Consider the following 24,594-nt stretch of genomic DNA (forward strand, 5'->3'; position numbering starts at 1 on the left):
TAAAATACAAAATATGTACATACATATGTATGTATGTGTATTGAAATACAAATAGAAAGAAATAACTGACATTATAATTTTTTTCATTTTTGTCAGTTTGTCTTGATTTATGCGGTGTACATACTAGCATTTTTGAATGGCACTCTTGCCCAAATTTTGCTTGTTTGATAGTGTGGCCTCACATGTTTGTCATTCATCAGGCAACCACAAAAATATTTATGGTTGTTGGACAGTCAGTAATCGATAAAAAAGCTGACAGTCAAAAATGATAGTGTGTACACCGCTTTAGATTAGACGAGTTTACTTGCGGCAATTCTTGTCGTTCTCTTTTGAACTTGCTTCATGCGTTTATACAAGGCAATTCGGTTTCCAAAATATTTTTCTATTTGTTGGTTTTTCACATTTAAATCTATATAAAATGTCAACAAATACGAAATACACAAAACGAATTGCCAGAAAATTGTCGGTACGAGCAATTTTTTTTCATTTTTATTCCCCTTGTCCCTCTCTCCTACAAACAAAGACTTGCCGCAAGTAAACTCGCCTAATCTAAATCAAGACTTTGTGAAAAATTTTATTTGAATAAAAAAAATATCGAATATTAGGGTTGGTCATATATAAAAAATGGCATGGAATGATACATTTCATTTTGTGGGCGGTACGCCAATAAGTTCCATTTTCCAACAATATACAGGCTTGGAAAAAGTATTAGGTTGTGCGAAGTTTGGTTCAAATCGGATAATCCATTCGCATGATATTGAATACAATAATTTTCAGCAAAATTTTTACTATTTTGTGTGGGAGGAACCAGAAGGAGTGGACCGATATTCTCCATCTTCGAACTTGATTTAAGTTTGAAAGAAATATTACGATGTATAAAGTTGGAATGAAATCAGTAACTTCTTTCAAGAGTTATTGAGCGCACCAGCCAGTCAGACAGACGGGAGGACATTTGCAAATCGACTCCCAATTTTATAACGGATTTACTCCAAGAAATCTATTTTTGCCGTAGAATAATGTATACACCCCTCTTTAGCCATAAGACCGAGGGCAAAAGGGTTTTTTAATTAAATAAAACATACCCAACATTTTACAAAATAGAAGAAATTTGAGTTCGAAAATTGCACACATTTAGAAATGCTGATGCATAGCTGGCAACAAAAGCTAGTCGTTGACCGACTTTTGTTATTGACAGTGAAACGTTGAAGCAAGCACTTCCAGACAATTTGTTGCAATGTGTATTTTTTGTTATTGTAATTTCTTATCAACCCATTTAGAATAGTTCGGCTGCTGTCAGCAAAAAATAAAAAAGCTTCGCTTCATTCAAATTCTCTCTGTGTCAGTAGTTTTTCGATTTCCACATTTCAGTATATAATCCGACCAGAAACGGAACACAAGGTACAGTTCACTTTGCATTAAGTGATCGAGTGTTCTCTGGTTTCTGGGAATAAAATACACAGGAAGAAGATCCGGCTTAATTTTTCTGATACCCAACGACAACACCAATAATGAATCCTTTGCGTACGGTCTGCCTGATGATGGGCGTCTTGGCCTTGGCTAGTGCCAATAGTGCCGGTCCACGTCCCATGGGCATGAATTCGAATCGTAATACGATTAAGCATAACAGCATGAAACCCACATCATGGATGTCCATATCGACATTGGAATCATTGCCTTCGCTGAAGGAAATCAAATTGGAAAAATTGGAGGAGTTGTCGGCCTATGAGGGTGCTGATTTAATTAATCAATTGTGTAAGTACCCAGACAATAACAATATTATTTTATGCCATATAATGAATGTTGATTTTCTTTTACAGACCACCTCTCCCAGGCCACACAAGCCTTGGAGCCAACCTATGCCCCCAAGGCCAGTGAAATCCCTGCCTTCCTTGTAACCCCCGATAACCAGAAAATCGATTTCCAATTGAACGAATTGCCCCGCGTAGCCCGTGAACAATCCCACTGCGGCAAACAGGATGTTACCGTTTTCATCACCGGTCTCCCCTCGAAATTGGAAAGTGTCAAGAAAGCCACCCGCAGTTTGGTCCATGCCTATATGCAACGTTACAACGAAAATAGCTCCTCATCCCAGAACTCTGCCTCCAGCAGCAGCAGCCATCACCATAACCAGCACAACAAGAACAAACAACGTAACGACAGCGATGAAGATGATTCCTCCTCCCAGAACCCTTCCGGTTGTTTGATTGTTGTTAAATTCGGTGATACCATCAGCGATTTTGAGGAATACGCCACCGTTGACACCGAAAAGGTTGGCAAGGAAGTCGGCAAAGTTTTGGTTCAACTTTTGGAGAAGACCAAATGCAATAGCGATAACATCCACTTGATCGGTTCCAATTTGGGCGCCAACATTGCTGGTGCTGCCGGTCGCCAATATACCAAGGAAACCAATCATCAATTGCGTCGCATCACCGGTTTGGACCCTGTCAAATCCTTCGCCAAGGATCCCGAAACCTTGACTGGCTTGGCTCGTGGTGATGCCGAATTCGTCGATGCCATCCACACCACCGCCAACAGCATGGGTACCTCTGCCCGTTCCGCTGATGTTGATTTCTATCCGGAAGGTCCCAGCGAGGCTGTCCCCGGTGCTGATAACATTGTGGAATCTTCCATGCGTGCCACCCGCTACTTTGCCGAATCTGTTGTACCAGGCAATGAACGTAACTTCCCTGCCGAATCTGCCCACTCTTTGGATGAGTACAAGAGCAGCAACACCTCCGGTCGCCGTATCTATATGGGCATCAACACCAACTTCAAGGCTGAGGGTGATTACATGTTGCAGGTGAACAACAAGAGCCCATTCGGACGTAGCACCCCTGCCCAAAAGCAAAAGAACTCCCATGGTGCCCACAAATCATGGAAGATGTCCCAAGATGAGGAATAAGGTAATTGTGGACCAATCTTCTCCAAGCCCCCACCAATTGATTGATCTGAGCAATGTTTTTTATGGAAACCTGATTGATGATTTAAATGTTCGCGAGAATTAATTCAATTCGATACGCATCGTATCGTTGGAATTTTTTTCTTTTAATTTTGTATTTTTTCATAGCTTTTAAGTAAAGTGAAGAACACAATGAAATATTGATAATGCTGATATTTGCTATAGGAAAGAATTTGCATTTAAAAAAACTTTAGTGAAATAATAAGAGAATTGCATATTAAAAAGCAAAAAAGAATTTTTGATTTTTTTTGGTACACCACACAATACGAATCCTGGGGGATTTTTAAAAGAAATTACTTTTTATTCGAACCAGAAAATACCGATTTGGCAAAGAATATTCTTTATTTCTAATGACGTTTTTAAGGCTACAAATAGGCATGGAAATATTTTTCAAAGAGTGTTTTTTTTTTAAGAATAGTTTTTCAAGGCCCATAACAAGTGTTGGATTTTTCTTTTAAAGACCAACAGGATTTTTAAGACAATAAATATTTTTTTAAGAGCCAAAATTTTTTAACGATTTTTTTTCTAGGACCCTACAAGGCGTGGATTTTTATACCCTTCACCACACTGCGATACAGGGTATTTTGTCTTTGGCAAAAGGAAACGAGATAGACCCATGGTTCCTTTTGAGAACATGTATAGAATCACTTTCTGTGTCGATTTATTCATGTCCGTCCGTCTGTCCATGTTAAATTGTAAACAAAGTACAGGTCGCATTTCGCATGATCCAAATTGGATGGTCTCTCTCTATTGAAATTGGAAAATATCGGTTCAGCTCCATTTTATCGTCGGAAATTATGTGAATGATGCATCAAACTCCCAATATTTGTCCGATTGAGATAATAAATTTTGCACAACATTCTGAATTAGATGCAGACTGATGTATGTGAAGTTTTGATTAAATCAGTTCAGATGTAGATATAGTTCCCATATATAATTTTGTTCGATTTTATGTGGATGCTGGATGTATGTGAAGTTTTGATAAAATCAGTTCAGATATAGATATAGTTCCCATATATAATTTTGTTCGATTTTATGTGGATGCTGGCATAGGGCACTGAATTAGGTTCAGACTGATGTAAGCGGAGGTTTCATAAAATCGGTTCAGACTTAGATATAGCTTTCATATATAGTTTCGTCCGATTTTATGTGAATGATGCACCAAACTCCCAATATTTGTCCGATTAAGACAAAATTATGCACGGCGTACTGAATTAGGTCCATACTGATGTATGCGAGGTTTTATTATAATCGGTTCAGATTTACATATAGTTCCCATATATATAATTTCGTCCGATTTTATGTGAATGGTGCACTAAACTCCCAAAATTTGTCCAATCGATACAAAATTTTGCAAAGCGTATTAAAATGAGGTTTTGTGGAAATCGGTTCAGATTTCGATATATTTCCCATATATAGTTTCGTCCGATTTTTGATAAAAGATGTACCAAACTCCCAATATTTGTCTGATTCAAACACAATTTTGCAAAGCGTACTGACTTAAGTCCAGTTTGATGTCCGTGAAGTTTTATTGAAATCGGTGCACATTCAGATATAGCTCCCATATATTTTTGTCCGATATTACAAAATTTGTCCGATTGATACAACATTTTGCACAGCGTATTAAAATAGGTCCATATTGTTGTATACGAAGTTTTGTGGAAATCGGTTCAGATATGGATACAGCTCCCATATATAGTTTCGTCCGATTTTTGATAAACGGTGCACCAAACTCCCAATATTTGTCCGACCGATACAACATTTTGCACAGCGATTGGGATTAGGTACATATTGATGAATGCGAAGTTCTGTTGAAATCGGTTGAGATTTAGATATATGTCCTATATATATGTTCATCCGATTTTATGTAAATGGAATACGGAAGAGCCTATGGTTGTTCAATTGACACAGAATTTGGCAGGGGATTGAATTGAGTTTAGCATTGATGTGTATAAAATTTGGTAAAAATCGTTTCAGATATAGAAATATTGCATATGATATTGGATTAAAATTGATTCAGGTTTAGATAGACCATAAATATTTGGATCGGATTTCACGAAAATGGTATACCAAATAATTAAAATTTGTCCGATTGTGCCTATCGTACTAAATTGAACCTAGGATAACGTGTATTGAATTTTTTAAAATGATGTAGATATGACCGCTCTATATTTTCGTCTGAGTTCATGTAAATTTAACACCAAATAATAAACGTTTCACTGATCGCAATAAATTGTGGTACAGCGCACTGTGCTGCAGCATACCAAATTGTGTATACCACGGTTACTCAAATACGTCCAGATTTACATATAGTTCACATATACAATTTTGCTCCCTTTCATACAAATGGTTCATCTAAGAATTTTTCATAGGTTTCCGAATCGTGTGTGTATTTAAATTAGTTGAAATATCTATGTAGATCACATATTTAATGTTGTCCGATCCCATTTCAATGGTCTTTCAATGATGCTATGACTGTTCTATGTACAGGAAATTGTACAGAAGAGCATCTCTTGTATGTACCTAAAGTGGTGAAGGTTATCATATAGTCGGCCCAACCGACTTTTGAACTTCCCTTACTGGTTTATAATTTTTTTCTAAGACATAACAAGGCGTGGATTTTTAAAAAATATTTTTTTTTCTAAGAAATAAAATGGCGTACACTTTTTATAAATGATTTTTTCTAAGACACAACAAGGCACAACAACGCGTCGATTTTTCTCTAAGACCCTAAATTATTTTTTCCAAGACATCAACATAATTTGTTTACCGAATCTGATGAATAAATTACACAATTCAATTATATTTATTTGAGTATTTTTTATTTATTTAGATATTTATTTGTTTTTATTTAAATCTTAAATATTCAATTGATGTTGTTTTTTTAAATATAAGAAATATATATTTATGGAATGGATGGCTCTCAATAATATGGATGTATATATATATGTAGTTGTGTGGAGGAAAAATATACACAAAATAAAGATAAATGGAATTTAGAATTTTGTTTTTGAATAATTCAAGACGGCGAAGATTGGGAGCTGTTAAGATAAATATGTAGAATTTGAATAGAAGAGACACAAACCATGTGGATAGTATGATTGATAACAGAACAATGTTTAAGAGAGATGAAAAAAAAAAAACAATAAACTGTTGTAATTTCGATCGGCCCAAACATTGCCTCATTGCCTTTTAGTACGCAACGGACTGAGTTTAGGTACGGGCCTTAAACCGATTTGGCTCTAATGTCATATTTTGATAGCAAAGCTTGCTTCCAAAAAATTATAAATTTCATAAATTTAACCTCACCATGGGTTAGACATTCACATTAGCTAAATTCGACCGGAACTTTTTTAATGGCGGATAATGTCATGGTAAATTGCTGCCTACAGAAAAAGAAGTACCAATCTAAAGACACTGAGGTTGGAAAATTGTTCTAAGACCTTGAACATACTGAAAATGTCGCGTGATCTTTGTACGAGGGGCTATGAAGAAACATAATGAAGTTGCCATCCGATGATAACCAAAAATATGAAACTAGAGCCAATTCGTGGAAGACATTCACAGAATATCGAATACCCTTTTATAGGGTCCTCTTCGAAATTTTGACAAATATTAAGATTTTCTACATTTATGACAATCCAAAATATCAAATTACAGCTAATGCGGTGGAAAACATTCCCAAATTTCATAAAATGGCCAATTTGGGAAGTTATTTGCGGCAATATTAATAATTTTTGGTAGGAAAATCTGCTACCCATTAATAATCAAAAATAATAAATTACAACCAATTTGATTGCAAAAAGTGCCCAAGATAAAAAAGTTAAATAATTTTGGAGGTACCGTATGCTATGGATACTACCCTAAAAGTGTCAAGATATTGATAATTTACGGTAGGAAGATTTTCTACGGAATTCTACGTAATGAGAATACCAAATTATATTCACTGTGTTTGAAAAACGTGAGGAACCCCCCACAATATCGAATATTAGATGTATAGTTATATGGAGGGTCTACACTGAAACTCAGGCCTATATTGATAATTTTTGGTAGGGAGATTTCCGACCAAATGGGCACCCAATATACGAAATTAGAGCCACGTCGGTTCAAAAACGTACTATTGAGAGGGGAAAGTTATATGGGGTCTATAACAGAACGTGGTCCAATATATACTATTTTCAATATCAAACATCCTAGGAGGAGGAGTATAACAGAACGTGGTCCAATATATACTATTTTCAATATCAAACATCCTAGGAGGAGGAGTATAACAGAACGTGGTCCAATATATACTATTTTCAATATCAAACATCCTAGGAGTATTACAATGTATGTGCTCTACCTTGAATTTTGTAAGCTTTATCGTATAGATTTATAGATTCTGATACGACCAATGACAGGTTATGTCAAATTATTGGTCGTACCAGAGTCTCATAAATCAAAATTTACATTCTCTCATTGAAAAGGAAACTGTGATTGGCCTTTTCTCTCAAGTATTTTTTTTTTCAATTAGTCCCCAAATCGCTCTATTAGTTTTCGACATTGCTCTATTAAGTGTCATGGTTTGTGCCTCTGCTATTTAAATTCAAAAATTTATTTTAACAGACTTTAAGGAAGCATAACTTAAATTCTCTTATAAAAAACTCTTATAAATATCTTAAACAACTAAAAGAGAAAATCAAAAGAAAAAATATAAAAGATAAATTAAATAAATTCAAATCACATGAATAATAAAAAAACAATAGGGATAACAGAAATAATAAAAAAAAATGATTAAACGTTGTGGCAAACTTGTTGGAATGGAAATTGAAGATATAATACGATTCGATGACATGAATTCAGTCAAATTGTTGATGTTTTTGTTTTGATGCATTATAATAAATTCAATTGATGAAGATTTATGGGGTTTTTGTGGCAAATACAATGTTATATACGATTTGATTTATATTTCTTCTGCAGCATAATTAATTCTTCAATTCAAATGATAAAATATGGAGAACAGGATCTTCAGTAACTCCATTTTAAAAAGCAATTTATTGGGTCATGGTATGAGAGTGTGTGTGTATAAACTGCAGCATTGATGATGATGACTTCTATCAAAAAAAGGGGGCGAAGAAATTCGTCATTATTCTGTGTAAGAAAAAATGTTGTCCATTTTTTAGGTTTGGCAGTTCAACCAGCAGTTATTCGTTCATTTACTCCTTTTTCACAGTGTGTGGTTGTTTGTTGTTGTTACTTCGTTTACTTGTTGTTGTTGTTTTACTGCTACTGCTGTATGTATGTGTGTGTGTTGTTGCTTTCTCTATTTATTCATTGCATCCCAAACCAGCTGCCCAATTGCACATGCCACCCACCGGATCATAGCTCAAACCCTTAGGGCAGGTATATTCCCAGCCCACAACACCACCAGTTTCGAATTTGGCACAGGATATAAATTTGCGACACGACAATGGATGCGGGAAGTTACCTTGATCCAGACATTCAATTAAACCCCCACCGTGCAAAATCACTTTGAGCTGCAAAATAAATGCAAAATGAAAAAAATAAATAAATATGTTATTGGCGGTGGTGGATTGGCTTAAATATTCAAATATTATATATAAATAAAATATCTGCAATAAATAAATTTTGTTATGCAAATTAAATTTAATATAAATTGAAAAATTGTCATTCTGTAGCCCAAAGGCAATAAACGGTTTAATATGGAATAAATTGGGAAAAAATGTCTTGGGGTTGAGGAAATAAAATACTGTCACATAGGAGATTTTTTTCAGAAAAAATCTTAGTCACAGACACGGAGTTTACAAAAAAATCCATTACAAAAATACATCAGCAAACTGAGGCGTGCTTTTTCTATAAAAACCCAAAAACATTTTGTCTGATTTTCATCTAAAAAAAATTCCTCAGACACTGAGGTCAGATTTTTATCTATAAAAAAGTACCTCAGACACTGAGGTCAGATTTTTATCTATAGAAAAAACTACCTCAGACACTTAGGTCTAATTTTTTTTGTTAAAAAAAATACTTCAGAAAAAAATACCTCAGAAAAATGCTTCAGCTAACTGGGGTCTGTTTTTTTTTGTATAAGAAAAATGCTTCAGTGAACTGAGGTCTGATTTTTTTCTATGGAAAAAATACCCCAACGAATTAAGGTCTGATTTTTTCTATAGAAAAAAATACTTCAGACACTGATGACTGACCATTACAAAAATCTGGGGTCAGATTTTTTTTATAGAAAAAACTGGGGTCAGATTTTTTTCTACAGAAAAAACTGGGGTCAGATTTTTTTCTACAGAAAAAACTGGGGTCAGATTTTTTTCTATAAAAAAACTGGGGTCAGATTTTTTTTCTATAGAAAAAACTGGTGTCAGATTTTTTTCTATAGAAAAAACTGGGGTCAGATTTTTTTCTATAGAAAAAACTGGGGTCAGATTTTTTTCTATAGAAAAAACTGGGGTCAGATTTTTTTCTATAGAAAAAAACTGGAGTCAGATTTTTTTCTATAGAAAAAACTGGGGTCAGATTTTTTTCTATAGAAAAAACTGGGGTCAGATTTTTTTCTATAGAAAAAACTGGGGTCAGATTTTTTTCTATAGAAAAAACTGGGGCCAGATTTTTTTCTATAGCAAAAACTGGGGTCAGATTTTTTTCTATAGAAAAAACTGGGGTCAGATTTTTTTCATAGAAAAAAACAGGGGTCTGCTTTTTTCTATAAAAAAACAGGGGTCTGCTTTTTTTCTATAGAAAAAAACAGGGATCTGTTTTTTTTCTATAGAAAAAACTGGGGCCTGTTTTTTTCTATAGAAAAAACTGGGGTTCGGTTTTTTTGTATAGAAAAAAACTGGGGTCTGATTTTTTTCTGTAGAAAAAACTGGGGTCTGGTGTTTTTCTATAGAAAAAAACTGGGGTCTGATTTTTTTCTATAGAAAAAAACTGAAGTCTGATTTTTTTCTATAGATACAATTGATGTCAGATTTTTTTCTATAGAAAAAGCTGAGGTCTGATATTTGTCTATAGAAAAAAAACTGATATCTGATTTCTTCATAGAAAAAATACATCATGCACTGAGGTCTTAATTTTTCTATAAAAAAAATTATCTCAGACATAGAGGTCGCAGACACTGAGGTCAGATTTTGTTTCTATAGAAAAAATACCTCATATACCTATAGAAAAAATACCTTACCGAACTGAGGTCGGATTTTCTTCTATAGAAAAAAAAACTCAAAAACTGTAGTCTGGGTTTTTCCTATAGAAGAAATACCTTAGCAAATGGAGATATAATTTTTTTGTAAAGAAAAAATACCTTAAGGAATATTTTTCTGTATAGAAAAATACGAATCGCAGTGAAATGAGTTCTACCGATTCTGTTTCCTTTTAGCCACCCCACTTATTCTATCTTCCATCTCACTCACCTGCTGATTTTTACGATTCCCCACCACTCGAGAATCATCATCATCGTAATAATCATAATCGGAATTTGTACGTTCTGACGATGTTATTGAAACGGCTTTCGTGTCATAGCTATTGACTCGATTAAAAGGCTCTTGATATTTATGCGGCCTACGGTTACTGCCTACTTTCTGGCTATCCGATATGGAAATGGGTGTTCCCTTAGATGGTTTCTGTTGTTTGACTATCAATTTACCTGGAATCCAAAAAGAGAGATAGACAGAAAAATCACAAATTAATTCAAATGAGAATTGATTAAACTTCCGTAGAATAATTGTTTTTGTAAATAGTGGGTGGGTGAGGGTGTGTATCTGACTTACGTTTCTTGAGTAAGGGTTTTGATGTTGTCCTTGCCGTGGTGGTGGAAATATATCTAGTTGTTGGTGGTCTTGCTGTTGATGTCGTTGTGGATGCCCTAATTGAACCTCGGCCACCACCACCTGCAGTGCCATCCATACGTCTGGTTATGACATCCTCCAAATTATAATTTGTCTGTTGCTGAACCTGCTGCTGATGATGTGACTGGTCCCGGTAGTTGTAGATTTGTTGGTTATTCTGTTGTTGCTGATGCTGTAAAAATCGTGATGTTGGATCTCTAGAGTTGGTTGACTGAGTTGCCGTTGGTTTCTGTATGTTATTTACCAAGCGGGTAGTGGCCACACCTACGCGCCGCTCCTCATCTTCTTCATCATCATCGATGTGTAGACGGCCATTAATTTGATTGAATAGACTTGTGTGGATGCTTGACTTGGCCACTTGATCTGTATCCTCATCGTTATCTAAACTTTCAAAATATACAGTAGTTTGTGGAGCATCCGTGGTTATGCCAGGTCGTATTGTCGTAGCCTTAAGTCGCGTTGGCAACAAGGTACGTATGGTGAAGGGTTGTAAGGTTGTGGGTGGTCCAGTGGTACCGGCGGCGCTGGAGGTGGTGGTTGTTGTCAAACTAAAACGTCTCTTGAATAAAGGATTTTGTGTACGAGGTTGATCTGTTCCTAAAATGAAACAAAAACCGATGGAGAGGGTAGGCGACATGTGTTAGTAATAGGAATTGAAAACAATTAAAATAACAATTGCATGAAGAAAAAAAACTCGTTGTTTTTTTCCTCATCTATAATTCAGAATGGAAAAAAAATCTATCAGGAAAAAACGTTAAAGTCATAAAATATTTTGTAAATGTCAAAAGCATATTGAAACTATAAAAAATTTACATATAAATCTATGACCACTTATGTTACCACCATAACATTCCATTTGAAATGTTAGCTAAAGTGCTAAGTGAGATAAATGTAAATATTTGGCTATTCTGGGTTTTTTATTATCTCCCCATGTTGTGCGCATTCATAGTTCGCGATCATCAGTAAAAACCATTATATGAGGATTATGTCATTATCATTCGATTAGTTTGTTTAAAAAATCACAGACACACAGGTTGAAAAACTGGAACTGTCAAATTTCAGAATTTCAGCCACTTTGGTGGGAAACCCATCAGAATATAGAATATGGGGCCGTATATCTATAGACAAACATCAGAGCGTATACGTTATGTCGTAGCTGTGTAGGAAAAAATTGTCAACAGCTAAGGAATTATTTTTGATTGTCGAAAACAATTACTCAGGCATTAAAAACTTCTTCTGTGGAAACAAATTTCTAAGACAATTTTTTCCATAAACAAATCCTCAATCAATGCGGCCTGATCATTTCTTATAAGAATAAAATCGTAAGCAACTGAAGACAGGATATTTTTAGTCATTGCGGATTGATCTCTAAAACGAAAAAAATTATCAATCACTATGGAGTGTTCGTCATTGACTGATTTTTTTGAAAAAAAAATATATTGTGAAACATTGAGGACTATTTTTTTTATAAAAAACTTCTCAGTGAATAGGGTGGTCTGTTTTTTTCTATAGAAACAAATTTTCTCCGTGAATTACAGACCTTAGTGAACTGAGAAGAAGTTTTTGGTATGAACTACCCGACTCCCGAGTACATCATGGCGTATACGTGGTATTACTACCCATTCGCCACGGTGTACAAAGATAATGTACTAAATGAAAGTATTGAACATGCCAATTTAGCATATTAGAGAGACTAAACATACATTTTCAAACATATTAAATACCTCAGTGAACTGAGGTGATTCCTATATTATATTTTTCTCAAGATAAAGCAAAAACGCATAATAAATTGAGGTCTACAATCATTTCTAGGTCATCAGGGAAAACATTCTTATGAACTGAGATTTTCTGATTATATTCTTATATAGATTTCCAAGTTTGTTATATTCATTTACGATTTCAGACAATTTCACCAAGAAGAACAGGTTTTCTAAAATAAAGTTTTTTTTTATGAAATTTGTTCTGACTCTCAGGTACACCATGGCGTGTATGGGTTGTCATTAATCATTCGCCACAATATAACAAACAAAATATGATCCAATGAAGGATTGAACTTTTCAATCTTGACACAATAATTAAGCTGCACCAAATTTCATCCACTTCGGATTATAAATGCGACATGCACTTTGTTTACAATTTAACATCAACAGACGGGTCTATCCCGATTCCTTTTGTCAGTTACAAACATATGCTCAATGACATAATACCCTGTACAACCGTGAGGTGAAGAGTATAAAAATGGATACGAAAATATAGTTTTTGACTCTCAGTCATGTCATGTAAGTGTTGTCACTGCTCATTCGCCACAATATCACAAACATAATATGATAAAATAATGGATTGAACTTTTTTAATTTTGAATCTTAGAGCAGCTAAAATAAATCTCCACAATTTTTTTCCAAATACCACAAGTGATTTAAGAAATTTAGAATGAACACAACATATTGTTGTTGTACTTGTTTTTTTTATATTCTTCAGACATTTTTTTATTGAGCGTAAATAAAAAAATAACCAGGGTTTTACAACAATATTTACATCAGATACTTTTTCCATTAGATTTATATTTTAGAAAAATGTCTATAATAATTCTTTGCTATTCAACTCATGAAACAGATTCGATTGGTTTGGATCATCGATGCGTATAACTGTGGACAATAATCATACGCCACTTGGTATTAGAGGAATTATATGACGGAAGAAGATATGTTGTCAGAACTTGTAAAATTCTAAAATGCAGGTAGAATACAAAACCAGACACTAAAAATGAAAATCCAGAATGCAGCTCACAACAGTTTGTAAAAAGCGACACATCTTCGGATGAGGCATGTAGGGCTCTAGTGTTATTTGTGAGATCAGTAACTTTTTGGCATTAAGAATAATACCTTTTGGAACATTATTGTTTTGTAGAATTTATCAAACCCTATTTTATTCCTTAATCTTTAAATTGGGAGGTGAAATTTTAGAACATACTTTTAGACGTTTTCTGAAATAAACTGTTTTGGAAATATTTTTGTTTGGAATTTTCTGTTTTCTATAATATTTGCATTGCATTATTACTTTAATTATTATAATGTTGAATCTTAATAAATAGGCATTTAAATCGAGAAATAAATTTGTATTACAAATAGAAACCAGTAAGGAAAGTAGTAAAGTCGGACTGGGCCGACTATATGATACCCTTCACCACTATGGGTATATTAAACATGACTATTAACATGAAATTGGATGAAATAAAGTATGTAAATCGACTTCAAACAAATATAAATAGGTTTATCCTGTCTGTACTTCTAGAAAACGCAACTACGTAATTCTATGCTCAATTTTGTAAGTTGTGCAAAATTTGATGTCAATCTGACTACATGAGGCCTTTGATGCCCAATTTACTTGAAATCGGGCGAAAATATATATGGAACCTCTATCCAAATATTAAGCGATTTCAAACAAAAATGTCACAGGTTAGGTTATAGTAATTTCAGAACGTTTTGTTCCTATCAGCCTATTGGTTCCTTGGTGCGTCAAAATCAATCTATAATAAAAGGGAGCTATATCTAAATCTGGACCGATTTTCACGAAACAAGGCAGACAACACTCTATGCTCAGTACGCTATGCCAAATTTCGTGCAAATCGAAAGATAAATAGCGACTTTGGTGCACCATTTACATGACATCGGACGAAACTATATATGGAAGCTATATAGAAATCTGGACCGATTTTCGCGAAACTTGGCAGACATCTCTCTTGGCTCATTTCAGTACGTTATGCCAAATTTCGTGCAAATCGAAGGATATGTAGGGACTTTGGTGCACCATTTATATGAAATCGGACGAAACTATATATGGGAGCTATATCTAAATCAGGACCGATTTTTACGAAACTTGGCAGACATCATTCTAGGCTCAATTCAATATGTTATGTCAAATTTCGTGCAAATCGAAAGATATATAGGGACTTTGGTGCATCATTTACATGAAATCGGACGAAACTATATATGGGAGCTATATCTAAATCTGGACCGATTTTCACGAAACTTGGCAGACATAATTCTAATCCTAAATGATTAGCCTGTACCAAATTTCGTGCAAATCGAAAGATATATAGGGACCGTTTACATTAAATCGGTTAAATATATATGGGAGCTATATCTAAATCTGAACCGATTTTTCTCAATTTCAATAGGGTTCGTCCTTGGGCCGAATAAGTGACCTATGCCAAATTTCATCCAATTCGGATCATAAATGCGACCTGTACTTTGTTTACAATTTAACATGCACAGACAGACAGACGGACGGACATGCATAAATCGACTTAGAAAGTGATTCTATTCATATTCTCAAAAGGAACACATGTGTCTATCTCGTTTCCTTTTGCCTGTTACAAACATATGCACAAGGACATAATACCCTGTACCACAGTGTGGTGAAGGGTATAAAAACATCGATGTCATCTCGTTGTCTAAATTCCAGGTTTTAAGGTTAAGGTCTAAAATTTTAAGGTCTAAAATTAATTCGAAGCGTATTAGTAGTGTCAATACTCATACGTCATAATATACAAAATTGTAAACTCTAGGTCTTAACTTTAATTTCCTTTATTTAAGAAAATTCTTTTGGTTTTGTTTTTTAATTATTTGGATAAAACTCCAGTTTTAGAATTTAAAGGTAATCTCTATATTTTTTTATCAGATCTTATAATCATTGAAGAAAAAGTCTAGCCTTCTATCGATTTAAAGTAATTGCATGTGTTGTGTTTAAAGTAATTGCATGTGTTGCATTGTCCATTTTTTTTCAACTTAATCGCCTTTGCTTTCCAGCCTACCTCGCATCAATTGTATGTTAGTCTAACCAATTTTGAACCAACATTTACACAATTGTACAAAGAGCTTAGCAGAATCAAACAAACAAAAAAGAGTAAGAGATGTCATCAAAGATGCACAACAATTTTTGTAAGATGAGCATTTTAATTGCTTTTCACTTTGGCATTTAAAGTTTGCCTTTAGCAACGTCGTTACTCGTCGTTACTGGGCTCTGCAAATGTGACTTCGGTAAGCTGGATGTCGATGATGCCATTTATGTGGCACTTCGTCTATGTGGAGGGAGATGGTAAAACAAGCATCATCTTTATATGGTAATGGTTAATTTTTGTTGTTGCTGGTGTTGTTGTCGGCGTTGTTGTTGTTATTACATTTGCCAGTTTACAAAACAGCATTTGAGCACATAATTTGTGGCGAACAAAAAACAATGTTGGCATCATCTTCTATTGCCTGGCTGTATGCTTACTGTTTGACTTTGCAACATAATAACTTCACATAGAGACAGAGATATCATTATTTTCGTTGTTGTTGTTGTTGCTAAGACAACACAATTTTATCATTCATGAATGATAATTGCTTAAAGTGCAGTTTTCGAATTTAGTTTTGCTTTGTAATTTAATTAAATGTTTGTAAATTTAAGAAAATTTATTGTTTTATTAAATTTTATAAGTAAAAGTAATTGTTGGTGGATTATGTGGCGTATAACTATTGTCGTTACTTATACGATTTATTCAGCTGTGACATAAAACATATTTTTTTTAATTCCACGTTGGTTGAGATGGTTCCTAACCTTTAACTTTAGATACGGGTTAAAGTTTGTGAAAGTTCCACATTTTGTATATAAAGTATGCGTATTGATTTAAGTTTATTTTGGGTGTGTTCCCGTACTGCAAGAATCTACTATTTTTTACAATTTGTTTCGATATCGTAAAGGAAAAGATGGTTATCGTAGTAAAAAATTGTAGATTCTTGCAATACGGGAACAGACCATTTATTATTTGATGACACATTAGAAACAAAAAAAAAATCAAATTGTTATAGAAAAAAAGTAAATTCCCTAAAAAATAGTTCAGAAAATTAATAGGGTTAAAATTTACTCCACGTCCAAAAGTATGTTTTAAAAAAATGTTTTACGTATTTATTATTTATAGAAAATTAGTTCTTTTCATTTCATTATCACTAGGTTTACGAGCGTGCAAATATTTATGCATGTTTTTGATAAAGAATATTTTATTTAAATTGATTTGAAACTGCTTTCCTAGAAAAAACATACATTTTCTTACATGAGTCGAATTGGATAACTTCAGCAAAGCTTTAATAAAAGTAGTTTCTGCATTTACAAAACATTTTTTTTGATTCAAAACAATTGGTCTACAAGTTAATTTGAATTAAGGCTGTTAATTCAAATTAAGGCAGTCGTCTGTCTAGGCTATAAAGCTTTAATAAAATTAATTATTTGTGGACTACGTGACGTATAACTATTGTCGTTACTTATATGTCATTTATTACTGTAATATGAAATAGTATTTCTTACAAAATCCACGCTTGTATGGTTCTTGAAACTTTTCCGGAAAATCGAGATTTGTATCAGAACCTAAAATGAATGAAAATGAATCAATCATCGGTGCGTATAACTGTGGACAATACTCATAAGCCACTTGGTATTGAAATGTATGGCTCTTGAAAAAATTAAATCAATGCATGGATTTATTCTATTTTCTGAATACCTCGGAAAAAAATAATTTATATATGGGATGAACTGTTTAAACTGGGATGAACTGTTTAAACGTCTTAAAAATTCCTTAAATCGGCCGGGACCGATTTTTAGTCACTAAAATGTTTATCAAGGTCTCGTAACGCCAAGTTACTATTTCTTTGGTTGAAAAAAATGTGGCTAACACCTTCAAATAGCAGAAAGAGAGCTATGTCAAAGGATGGACACATATCGGATTTTTTCTGCAAAGAACATAGAATACCAAATTAAAGCCATTTCGGCTGGAAATGCTTTAATTTGGTACTCAAAATACCGAAATTGGACGGGAACATTCTGTGTTGAAACGTGGACCTATATCGAACATTTTCTACAAATATGTTTTTATACCTTCCACAACTCGTTTGAAAATCCGTTTAAATACTTCTAAATACCGATAATGCTGCGAGAACTGTGAATGAAATTTATATAATTGCTTTAAAATGCTCAAAATGCCGATATTTGTTCGGGACCTCTATATGAACGTTTGTGTCAAAACTTGGACACATATCGGAGATGAACCTTAACTCATATCGAAAATGTTTGCAGCCACTTTGGTTGGCACCTTTTGAGGTTGGACAGTTCTATGGTGGCTATATGAAAATATTTTTGAAAAAAAAATATTATTCTCCGCCAAGGACCCAGAATTCCAAATTATTATATATTCTAAAGCCAGAATCACTCAAAATATCGATAATTATTCGGGAACTCTATGTGAACGTTTGTGTTAAAACATGGACCCATATCGGGGCCGAACCTTAACTCATATCGGAAATTTTACAGCCACTTCGGTTGGCACCACTTTAGGCGGGACGGTTACATGGAGGCTATATAAGAACATTTTTGGAAAAACATTTTTCATCTCCCAAATACCCAAAACGCCTAATTAAAGCCACTTCTGTTGCAAATCCGGCAAAACGCAGAGAATGGGGCGGTCCAGTTTCCCAGAATACCGCTCAAAAAGACCCACAGAAGGTGTTTAAAATATCTCTTATAGGTAGGAGACCTTCCAAGTGACCTTCTCTGGATAGAACACCTTCCAAGCTGACTTCTCCGGATAGAAGACCCTGCATATGTCTTTCCATGGCTAAAAAGACTTCTCAAAAATTAAGAAGACTTCTCAAAAATTAGGAGTAGACCTCTCAAGTAGTATAAAATAAGCGCATAAAACATTATTCTTAAAACATCCTTTAAAGGAATCCTTTAACAAATCTTCCATAATTGTGTTCTTGAAGAAAATCCCTTTCAAAAAAAAACCCCTTTAAAAATTTCACTTTTATGGGTTCAAGAAACATATTTTTTTAAATGCTCTTGAAAAATATATTTTTTTCCAAAAAATCCACGCTGGTTGGGTCTTTGAAAAAATTTTCTTCTAAACAATCACATTTGTAGGATCTTTCAAAAATATTATTTAAAATGTCGACGCTTCGTTGGGGCTTTGAAACTATATTCTTTAAAAAACGCATGTTCTTTAAGAACTTTTTATATATACCATATTAAAAAAACCTATGCTTGTCTAATCTTGATTTATAACATCAACAGTTGTTGGGTGAGCGAAAAGAAGTTATTTTAAAAAATACAAAAAATCCTTGCAGGGTCCTTAAGAAAATATCCCTAAAAAAACAAAATATTATTTTGAAATATAAAAATATTCTTTTCTACAATACCCTACCGCAGACTTTGGCCGTTAAATGAAACATCAAAAAAATCTGACAAATATTCTTTTATAAAATCCAAGCTTATATACTGGCTGAAATAATATTATTAAAAAAACTTTACCTTTATATGGTACAAAATATAATTTTAATATCAATGCGCTTGGAAGTTCCTTTGAAAAATATTAATTAAAAAAACAGGACATGTAGTATCCTTAATAAAAATTATTTTAAATACACTCTTATGTTGGTGTAACGAACAAATATACTTTTATTAAAAATCCATGCTTGTTGATCTTTAAATATTATTTAAAAAATATATGGTGCCAGGTTTTTTAAAAATTATTGTTTTAAAAATTCGCTCTTGAATGTACCTCCTGAAATAATCTTTCAAACAAACTCCAGAAAACTTGTGCCTCCTTGTGGTCCGTGTAACGAATTTTTAGGTTTGTCAAAAAATGTAAACGTCGAAAACGTATAAAATAAATATATAAAAGGTAATAAATGTAGTAAATGTCATTTATATGAATATTATTACCATTTACAGTTATTTTCAGGAATTGATAAAAAAAATTCTAAACTTTTTTAGAAATTTTATATGGATTTGAGTAAAGCTTACGTAATTTTGAAATTAATTTTGGTGGGTCTCCGACGTTTCTGACGTATGTATTATACTGATGTAGGGTTCCTAATTTCGAATATCCCGCATTTTTTCTATTGGTTTTATGTTGACTGGTTTTCCACTAATTTATGCATAGTTTTGTTTACGATATTGACTGGTGGAAGTAACGCTTGGGCGTCAGTGCTGACTGCGCTGAGTTATTGTTTATTCAACGAAATAGTTTCAGCAGCATTGGAAGTAGTCGTCGTCGTGGTGGTGGTGGTCGTCGAAGTCGTAGTAGAGTATGTAAAAACCACATTCCAAACAGTTGAATGGTTAACGATATTATTACGACGTATTTGAGTAATGCAATCCAACTTCATAAAACCACAACGATTATGGGTTTGGGAGTCATAAATACAATTGACACATTTTGTTTATCGATACCGACATAAATTGAGGAGGTTGCTTTGGTCGGAATCAATGATTCCATCATAACAAAGAATTTGCAATGGGATAAAACAAACACTTGGCTCTGCAGGCGCGATAATGGATCGTAGCCAATTGTGGTTTCAATCTCGCACTCTCTGTGTTGTCAGTTTTGATTTTTTTCATTATAAAAAAATTGTCATTAGAGTTGGTGTTAAAAACAGTGGCCCACTTTTAAATGTCCTTCAGCATTTGGTGTTTGGCGTTTGATATTAATCTCCAAGACTCATGGTCACGTTTTAGTTAGTTACAGTTACACATGGTTAAGCCATGGTCTCATATATGCATGTCATGTCTTATTGTATTAATGTGAATATTAATTTTTTTGTTTGCAGAAAAAATCATTTTTTTTGCCAAGATTTAAAACTAGATTTTCAGGAAATTTTCAGAAAATATGTAACAAGATGTTAGATAAAAAAAAATGGAAAGACCTATATGCCAAAGGTGTTTATGTTTTTATATAGAGGGATAGGTCACTTTTGTTATTGTCTGAATCATAATGCACACACACAGACAAACAGTTCCTTTGTTGCTTTTTTTCTGTCTGGGTGAGTCATAGCTGCTGCTGTCTTAGAATTGTTGTTTAATTTTTGTCGACACAATATTTTGGCAACCAACTTTTCACGCCCAAAGTCATTGAATTATAATAGAGCGGACGAGAAAATGTTGTTGTTATTGTTGTTGTGGTTTGTTGCTGATGCAAAAAGATTTTACTCAAGCTTGACAATTTCCGCATAGTTTTTGTTGTTGTCAGCAATTTATTTTCCAACCGGTTTACTATTTATAATAAATAAAAAACAATGTCGTTGTCGAAAGTGTTGGAGTATTGAAAAATTAGTAATAAAATTAGAATTCAGTGAATGAACAACAAGGCAAGGAGAATTGGACTTTGCTGTTCAGAACAAAAAACAAAAATAATGAAAACTAAATATAAAATCTCATTATTTTTTAAATATTTAAATATTATTTCAGAGATGCTTAAAGCATGGATTTTAAAGAAATTTTTTTGTTGTAGAAAAATATTTCAAATTCCCTCCAGTGTGGATTTAATAAAAATGATCTAACCTACAAGCATGGGCCTTTAAAAAATATTTTTAAAGGCATATTATTAGGGACAGGATTTTTAAATGAATTTTTTAAGGTCCTAAAATGGCATATATTTTTTTAAGACCTAAAAGGCGTGGATTTTTTAAAAGGGAATGTAAAGGCGTAGATTTTTAAAGATGATCTAAAGGCGTGGATTTTTTAAAGAGGATCTAAAGGCGTGGATTTTTAAAGAGAATCTAAAGGCGTCGTTTTTTTAAATGGGATCTAAAGGCCTCAATTTTTTTTTGGGAGGATCTAAAGGCCTCAATTTTTTTGGGGAGGATCTAAAGGCGTGGTTTTTTAAAGAGGATCTAAAGGCGTGGTTTTTTAAAGAGGATCTAAAGGCGTGGTTTTTTAAAGAGGATCTAAAGGTGTGGATTTTTTTTAAGAGGTGTAAAGGCGTGGATTTTTTTAAAGAGGGTCTAAAGGCGTGGTTTTTTTAAAGAGGATTTGAAGGCGTGTATTTTTTTAAGACGATGTAAAGGCGTAGATTTTTTAAAGAGGATCTAAATGGGGTGTATTTTTTTAAAGAGGATCTAAAGGCGTGGATTTTTTTAAAGAGGATCTAAATTGGGTAGATTTTTTAAGGACGATCTAAAAGCGTGGATTTTTTAAAGAGGATCTAAAGGCGTGGATTTTTTTAAAGAAGATCTAAAGCCGTCGATTTTTTTAAAGAGGATCTAAATGGGGTGGATTTTTTAAAGAGGTCTAAATGCGTGGATTTTTTTAAAGAGATCTAAATGCGTGGATTTTTTTAAAGAAGATCTAAAGGCGTGGATTTTTTAAAGATCTCGTGTATTTTTTTAAAGACGATGTAAAGGCGTAGTTTTTTTAAAGAGGATCTAAAGGCGTGGATTTTTTTAAAAGAAGATCTAAAGGCGTGAATTTTTTAAGAGGATCTAAAGGCGACGATTTTTTAAAGAAGATCTAAAGGCGTGGATTTTTTAAAGAGGATCTAAAGGCGACGATTTTTTTAAAGAAGATCTAAAAGCGTGGATTTTTTAAAGAGGATCTAAAGGCGTAGATTTTTTAAAGAGGATCTAAAGGCGTGGATTTTTAAGGATGATTTAAAGGCGTGGATTTTTTAAAAAGGATCTAATGGCGTGGATTTTTTAAGAGGATCTAATGGCGTGGATTTTTTTAAAAGATTATTTTTAAAGACCTAAACGGAGAGGCCTTTTTAAAACATTAATTTTAAGGACTCCACAAACAGGGATTTTTAAAAGAATATTTTTCAAAATTTGTACAACCGTGGATTTTTAAATTATAAGACGGACTATTTAACAAACTATTTTTTAAAGGACCCGCAAGGAGAGTATTTTTTAAAAGAACATTTTCAAGTCGTGCATCTGTAAAGAATATTGTTTTAAGGCGCTACAAAGCGTGGATTTTTTTAAAATAATTGATTTTGTTGGACATACAGAGATGGATTTTTAAAAATAATTTTACAAAGGCTCTACAAGGCCTTAATATTTTAAAAGAATTTTTGAAAGGAGCAACAAGGCTTAGATTCTTTTTGTTTTTTTCGGAGGACCTACAAGGCGTGGAATGTTTAAAATATTTTTTTAAAGGACCAAAAATGCTTGGATTTTTTAAAATAATTTTTTAAAAGGACCTACAAGGCGTGGATTAAAAAAATATTTTTTCATGAACCCTACAAAAGGGTTTTTGTTTGATTTTTTTATTTTGGTTTTGAAAAATATTCGTATATGAGATTTTCTATTTATAGAACAATGGGTCTCGAATTACGATATTTAGGTTACAACGAATTATTTTGGGAAATTTCCACTTAAATATATTTCAATAAGCAGTCGTTTATAAGAAACCCATTTCCTATAACCGGTTGATTGAATAATTATTGAAACTGTGCAAAAAACACGTCTATTATTCAACAAACCTCCATTTGTTGCAAAGAAACATAAAACTAAACAAAAAAGAAAAACAAAAAATGTTGCATGCAACATGTTTTACAACTTACCCAAACCGTCGGCATTTGTGGGCGATGCTGTTGTTGTCGTTAAACGTCGTGCTTGATATTTACGTCTAAACGAAGTATTGGCTGTTGCTGTTGTTGCCGTACCCAATGGAGGTGACTTTTTATTTAGCTGCTGCTTGGTGATGCCGACTGCGGCAATATCATTGCCAGATGCTGCCGACGATGCCGTCAATCTCAAATCATTTTCAGTTCGTTGTTGTTTTTTCGATTTGTTCCCGGCTTTGGGGAATGTTGTTTGGAGAGTTGTTGTGATGGCATCAGGGGACGTTGTCGGGCTGGTGGTGGTCAAATATGTAAAACGTAAACGATTATATTTAGAGGTTGGAGCGATATCATCTTCAGCATTAGCATCATCATCAGCGGAAGGTAGGGGTTTTGTTGTTGTAGCTGTAGCTGGCTGCGATGTTGTGGTGGCTATGTAGGCATTCGATGTGGAGCTATCGTCTGTGCTGCTCACTGCCGTAGTTGCTGCTGCCGCTTCGGATGTTGGCGCTGCTGTTGGTGTGGTGGTAATTAAACGTCGGCGCACACTCAGTACAGGCCTTCGCGTAACAATCACACCATTTTTATAAACAGTTGCTGGTGTGCGCAGCTATTGGTCGGTTCATATTTTTATTTCGTTCAAAATTGTTTTCACAAAACGGTGTTGAATTTTATTCATTATTTTTTTAAATAAAAGGGGAATAAGAAAACAAGAAGAAGAAAAAATATAAAATATTATTAAATTATTTTGAATTTATAAAAAAAATACAATTTTTAGTTTTTTTAAGAGGAATTTAGTTTTGACTTTGGGATTATCAAAGTGTTGGTGTGAGTGTGTATAACTGTGTGAAATGCATTTATGTGTGAGAGTGAATTTTTAGGCGCGTTTAACAGGTGTTGAAGGCGATTTTTTGATGAAAATCCGCTTAAAAATATTTTTAAAGAAAATAATGTGCTTAATCATAAATATTTGATGCTGTCTTACAGATAGTGTTGTAGTGTTTTATTTGTGTGCGTGTGTTTTTTGATAGGTGTGCTTGCAGGAATTTCAAGGGTGTGTGTGTTTTTTTTTGGATTTTTGCGTAGTTGCGTCATGGCTAGGCCGAAGGGTTTGAAAACAAAACTGCCGTCATTGCTGCTACCGAAGAAATTGCTGCCTGGAAATTGTTAATAAAAAAGTGCTAATTTTCCGTTACGCTGTTAGTTACATTTAGCTAATGTTGGTGTATTTCTTTCTACTACGTTGTTAATATTTACTACCGCTTCCTTAGATGTATAAAAAATTAAACAAATTATATGAGAAAAAATTATGAAAATAAATAAAAATAACAAAAAATAGTACTTTTTTCTAAGTTAAAAAATCTTAAGTAAAGTAAGTAGAAATATAAGTTTTATGAAAAAATAAATAAATATGTGTTTTA

General features: G+C 33.5%; 2 protein-coding genes across 2 annotated transcripts; one reads left to right on the forward strand and one right to left on the reverse strand.

Annotated features, from left to right (window-relative positions):
- The first annotated feature begins 1,508 nt into the window (after nt 1–1,508).
- Nucleotides 1,509–2,902, forward strand: LOC133330283 (vitellogenin-2-like). The gene is made up of 2 exons (XM_061538740.1): nt 1,509–1,752; nt 1,818–2,902. Exons 1-2 carry the CDS (start codon nt 1,509–1,511, stop codon nt 2,900–2,902), a joined length of 1,329 nt encoding a protein of 442 aa, XP_061394724.1.
- Nucleotides 2,903–8,261: 5,359 nt separating this feature from the next.
- LOC133330284 (uncharacterized) lies at nt 8,262–11,223 on the reverse strand. The gene is made up of 4 exons (XM_061538741.1): nt 11,207–11,223; nt 10,729–11,138; nt 10,372–10,604; nt 8,262–8,475 (listed from the first exon to the last, which is right to left on the reverse strand). The coding sequence occupies exons 1-4, from the start codon at nt 11,221–11,223 to the stop codon at nt 8,266–8,268; spliced, it is 870 nt and encodes a 289-aa protein (XP_061394725.1). The 3' UTR covers nt 8,262–8,265.
- Nucleotides 11,224–24,594: the final 13,371 nt, after the last annotated feature.

The sequence above is a fragment of the Musca vetustissima genome, unplaced genomic scaffold, assembly GCF_032173495.1.
Source record: "Musca vetustissima isolate MV318-11 ecotype Yass unplaced genomic scaffold, APGP_CSIRO_Mvet_v1 utg11733, whole genome shotgun sequence".
Lineage (NCBI taxonomy): Eukaryota > Metazoa > Arthropoda > Insecta > Diptera > Muscidae > Musca > Musca vetustissima.